The sequence below is a fragment of the Echinops telfairi genome, unplaced genomic scaffold, assembly GCF_000313985.2.
Source record: "Echinops telfairi isolate 266 unplaced genomic scaffold, ASM31398v2 ScPeMD7_5592;HRSCAF=6446, whole genome shotgun sequence".
NCBI lineage: Eukaryota > Metazoa > Chordata > Mammalia > Afrosoricida > Tenrecidae > Echinops > Echinops telfairi.
Window position 1 is genome coordinate 25,173,118 of NW_022109491.1, and position 2,522 is coordinate 25,175,639.

Consider the following 2,522-nt stretch of genomic DNA (forward strand, 5'->3'; position numbering starts at 1 on the left):
AGGTCCTCCTCAGCCACCGAATGGGACCCTAGAAATAGGCTGTTTGGAGCTGGGGCCTGTGGAGGGGCGCTCTGTGGAAGGTCTCTAGCCTTTGGGGGGTAGGCTTTGGTGCCCCCGCAACCATCCATGGAAACCTCACATTTTCCACCCGGCCCAGAGGTCCCCCAGGATCCCCAGCACAGAGCTTCCGCTGAGACTAGTGCTCCTTCCCAAGCTCCTCCCTCATCTCCTGCCCCAGCTTGGCACCTGTTGACGGCCTGTGGATTCCCGGCTCGCAGGCTCCGTTTTCCGTCGCCATGAGGTAAGGAGGCGTGTGCTGCTGCTGCCTGTCTAGCCGCAGTCTTCTAGCTGCAGAAGAGCGGAGGGTGCCAGGCTGTCAGGGTGCTGCTCTCGTCCAGCTGTGGAGAGAGGCGGCCACGACCAGGTGGCTGAGGGGAGAGAAGTACCTGCAGCCGTGAGCGGGGACCGTCTTGCAGCAGCTGCCCAGGAGCAGTCCTGGTGTGGTTGTAAGGGACGGGGCCCGGTGGTGGGCAGAGGCGGAGGCAGGGGCGCGGGCAGTGGAGGCGGGGACGGGGCAGAGGATCTCTTACACCAGGGGCCATGCAGCTCCGGACTGCCACCACCTGTCACTCTTGGCCCCTGTTCAGAGGACACAGCATTCTTCCCACAACCCAACTGGGGGAGTGTGGCGCTGGAACCAGTCGGAGGCTAGGGAGGGGGCAGCTGGGGGAGCAAGCCCTTCCCCAGGCCCTGGCGGGCGCCCTGGCACACAGGGGGTCAGGAAAGGGGCCCGGGAGAGGCGAAGGCAGCATGTGCCACATCTCCTGGGGTCCCCCAGACCCTGGCTAGAGCTGGGCTGGCCCAGACCCTGCTCTGTGCCCACAACCCCTGCCCCTGACACCCGGACCTACTTGGACCAGCTTTGGGTAAGGAATCGGCTGAAGGCACTTGCCCAACATGCCCCGAGACCCCAGAGCTCTTACTTCAGATGTCCTTTTCTGGACCTCCCGGGGAGGTGGGGGCTCCCCTGCCCCTCATCTGAGGTGAGCCCACCCTGAAGGAAGCGCTGGAGGGGAGTCCTTCCCAAAGATCCCCTACGGCAGTGGGGCCAAGGGGTGCTCCATCCCTCCCAGAGGGTGGCTGGGAGGGCTGTCTCCCCAGAGCCTGGCTCGGAGGGGGCCTTGAGACTGTGCCAGAGCCCAGCACACCCAGAATAGCTCCCAAGGGAGCACCTGGGTTCAGGTCCGGCCTCAGCATTACATCCAGACCCCCACTCCAAGCGCTCAGTCCTTCTGACCTCAGATGGTGAAGGGGTGGGGGGAGAGAGACTGAGAGAAAGGAGTGGGTGGTGCCCTCCAATGGAGGTGGGGTGGGGGCGGTAAAAAGCCAGGGGCAAACCAGCCATAGACTAGGGTCCCCCTGTGTGCAGAAGTGGGGGCAGGGCAGGTGTCTACATGGGCAGCTATCTTTTTTCTGTTTGGGAGACGATCAATCTCTTAAGAAGCTGGGGACTGTGGGGGTGGTGAGAGCTGGCTTTATGAGTTGACCTAGGAACGGTGGGAACACTGCTGTCCCGAACAAGTACTGCTTGCTGCTGGCCGGTGTCCTTTCTGTGTTGGAGAGAGCCAGTGTCCAGGGTCCTTGGTGCACAGCCCGGAGCTGGGCCTCCCCCTCCAGCCTTGACTTTTTTTTCCCTGTCAGAATTGCTTCAGATGTGAAGTGTGAAATAGGGTAGATACGGTGCAGTATCTTTCTGAGTGTGTATTCCTGTCTGCCTTCTCTCTCCACAAACGCCGGCTCACTGCCGCGGAGTCCACCCACCTCACCGCGACCCTAGAGGACAGGCTAGGGCTGCCCCTGTGGATTTCCGTGTCTGTCACTGTTGATGGGAGTGGAAAGTCTCATCTTTCTTCCTTGGAGTGTCTGGTGACTTCGAACTGCTGACCTTGAGGTTATCCACCTGATGCATAACCCACTTTGTCACAAAAGCTCCCCAGAGGCAGACACTATGCTAAGGGGGATCTAGAACAATGCCATGGAAAAGCATTTTAGACGAGTGTATCTCAACTACATAATCCTGCCCAGCATGTGCAAATATTGTAAACTTTCTATCGCAACTCAGGTAAAGGTTTGCAGAATACATCATTGTATTGTACACAATACACATTGTATTGTACACAATACACAATTGACACGTTGTCTGTCCCAAAGCACGCCTTGCAGTCCCCTCCCCGTACCTTCGCCTACCCCACTTCCTATCTCCCATCTGCCTCTTACCTAGTCCTCCAGTTCCGGGTCCAACGCTGCCCCTTTTGATCATAAGCAGGTGGTGGATGATTCTAGCTCGGGGGTGTGCTCAGTTCCAGACCTGAAGGGTGGCTAAGGGCCACCGTCTTAGGGGACCCACCAGTCAATATCTGACCAGTAGCCTGGTCTCTTTGATGGCTTGGAGTTCTGTCCCTCATTTCCCCCACGCTATCCACAACCTTCTCAGACCGTCCCTCCTCTCCCCATCTCCACTT

At 59.0% G+C, this 2,522-nt stretch overlaps 1 protein-coding gene across 1 annotated transcript in view; it reads right to left on the minus strand.

Moving 5' to 3' along the window:
- The window catches only part of MYLK2 (myosin light chain kinase 2), a 12,800-nt gene extending 12,502 nt beyond the window's left edge, over positions 1-298 (minus strand). The window contains exon 1 of the mRNA XM_004698214.1: positions 247-298. Coding sequence (XP_004698271.1) covers positions 247-298 — 52 coding nt within the window. The remainder of the gene's footprint in view (positions 1-246) is intronic.
- Between the last annotated feature and the right edge of the window lie 2,224 nt (positions 299-2,522).